Genomic DNA, 2183 nt, shown 5'->3' on the forward strand with positions numbered 1-2183 from the left:
GAGACATGAGACCGAACAATGCAGAAGAGCTGAAGGCCGCTATTGAAGCATCCTGGTCTTCCATAACACCTCAGCCGTGCCACAAGCTTCCATGCCACGCCACATTGAGGCAGTAATTGCTGCAAAAGGGGCCCAAACCAAGTACTGAGTACATATGTATGCTTATACTTTTCAGAGGTCCGATATTGTTCTATGTGCAATCCTTGTTTTATTGATTGCATGTAATATTCTAATTTTCTGAGATTGTGGATTTGGGGTTTTCATGAGCTGTAAGCCATAATCATCACAATTATGACAAATCACGGATTGAACTATCTTGCTTTGCATGTAATGAGTCTATCTCATATATTAGTTTCACCTTTTAAGTTGCATTAGTGAAATAAATGAACTTTTGCACAATATTCTAATTATTCGAGTTTCACCTGTATATGCATTTTTGCATAAAAAAAAATAAATGGAAATGTCAGGGGTTGGAGCCTGATTACCAAGCAGTATGTACTGGTACTTCTGTTCTCTCATATTTCAAACATTTTTGGAGATTCCCAAAGAGATAAATATTTTTAAAGAGCATTTTATTCTGTTTAGTTTCCTTTCCTCGCGCTGAAAGAATGGTTGAGATACCTTCAAGACAAAATGAACCTGTTTTTACATTGATTTGGACTTGGCTGGAGACCAACATAAGGTATGTTAAAGTAAACCCTTTTTCCTTTGTAAACCTCTTCATAGTCTTCAAAGTCTTCATAATCTTGCCCAAGAACACCTTTATTTTTCACAGATGCTCTGTCATTGAATAATGGATAAGTTGTAGCTCAAGCAGAATAGCACTTACCCCTAAGTGAAAAAAGTCCGGGCACTCGCTAGGGGATATACTAGGGGATCAGCATTCACTGGAATGCAAAAATTGTCTTTCCTTTAGTAAAAACACAAGCATTCACTACAAATTAGGGTTCATTTACTTAAGGCAAATAGGCAGTCCATGCTGCATGGGACATTTTCACTTTGTGATGAAAATTCACTTTGCAAACAAAACCGAATGTGCCAAGACAATAAAATTTTTTTTTTGCTTGAACAAGATTGAATGATAAGCAAAGTTTTACCTCATTCACTAAACTAAGGAAGAATTCTCTTGCAAGCAAAGATTCCCTTGAGCAGCCTATTTGCTTTTGGTAAATTCATCCCATATTATTCTCTGTATCACCTATAACTTTTGAATATGATGGTATACAAGGGTATTAAAACTTTTCTGGCCTTACATTTATAAAACAAGGCAAATCTATCAGCTGAAAACAGCATTCATATTTGTAGAGGAGGATAGAAAATACAGAGTAATTTAGAAGTTTAAAGTTTCTTATACAATACATAAGCACATCAGTTTGTATATTGTCTTACTCAAACAGACTTTTCCATCACACCTTTTTTGAACACTAAATAGGATCTGACATGTTGTTTTCCCCACACATATTTCTTGTATGATAAATTATAATAGTGCTCTTGTAGGTAGTAATTCTTTCAATAATTGTGTATCTAGTAAATTAATGTACTTCAGATAATTTAATGAATTCAACTTTTGCTTCACAGCTCAAGCTTAAAATCCACCTTTGCACTAACTGTACCTGACATCAACACCACCTGGGTGGCCAATGCTTTCATTATATCTGAAAATCTTGGACTGGGATTAGTTGAGGAACCAGCTGAGGTGATTATCTTTTGTGCAGTTTTGTGTTCTGATAAATAGTTATACTCTTGGATCAGGTTGAACTGACCTGTTTTGTGACAGGTTTACTTTAAAGTAATGCTGTCACAAAAAAATTACAAATTGCTGATGCTTACATACATGCTGTAGCTTTCAGTCAATGCCATTACAACTGAATATTGGGTCATTCTTATTAGACACGCTCTGAGACCTCCTGCTAGTGCTGAAGCTCCTTCTCCCTGGTAGAATTTCTTCCACCTATTGTTCATTACTATACCCCCATGTATTTATTTCCTCATGCATAAATATATATTTTTTGTGACTAATTGTTGCAGTTATCAATATTCAAATCTTTTGTGGTTGAACTGAAAATGCCGTATTCTGTCACAAGAGGGGAACAGTTTATCCTGGAAGTTACCTTGAAAAATTATTTAAAGGAAAACTTACAGGTAGGTGTTTCTCATTTATATTATTTCCTGATACATTTTAA

At 35.1% G+C, this 2183-nt stretch overlaps 1 protein-coding gene across 1 annotated transcript in view; it reads left to right on the top strand.

Moving 5' to 3' along the window:
• Window positions 1-2183, top strand: part of LOC108800060 (CD109 antigen-like) — a gene marked incomplete at its 3' end in the record, with an annotated part of 36172 nt that overhangs the window by 20751 nt on the left and 13238 nt on the right. Inside the window, exons 13-14 of the mRNA XM_018572002.1 lie at window positions 1579-1696; window positions 2029-2142. Coding sequence (XP_018427504.1) covers window positions 1579-1696; window positions 2029-2142 — 232 coding nt within the window. The remainder of the gene's footprint in view (window positions 1-1578; window positions 1697-2028; window positions 2143-2183) is intronic.

The sequence above is a fragment of the Nanorana parkeri genome, unplaced genomic scaffold (assembly GCF_000935625.1).
Source record: "Nanorana parkeri isolate BGI_ZX_2015 unplaced genomic scaffold, ASM93562v1 scaffold1895, whole genome shotgun sequence".
Taxonomy (NCBI): Eukaryota; Metazoa; Chordata; class Amphibia; order Anura; family Dicroglossidae; genus Nanorana; species Nanorana parkeri.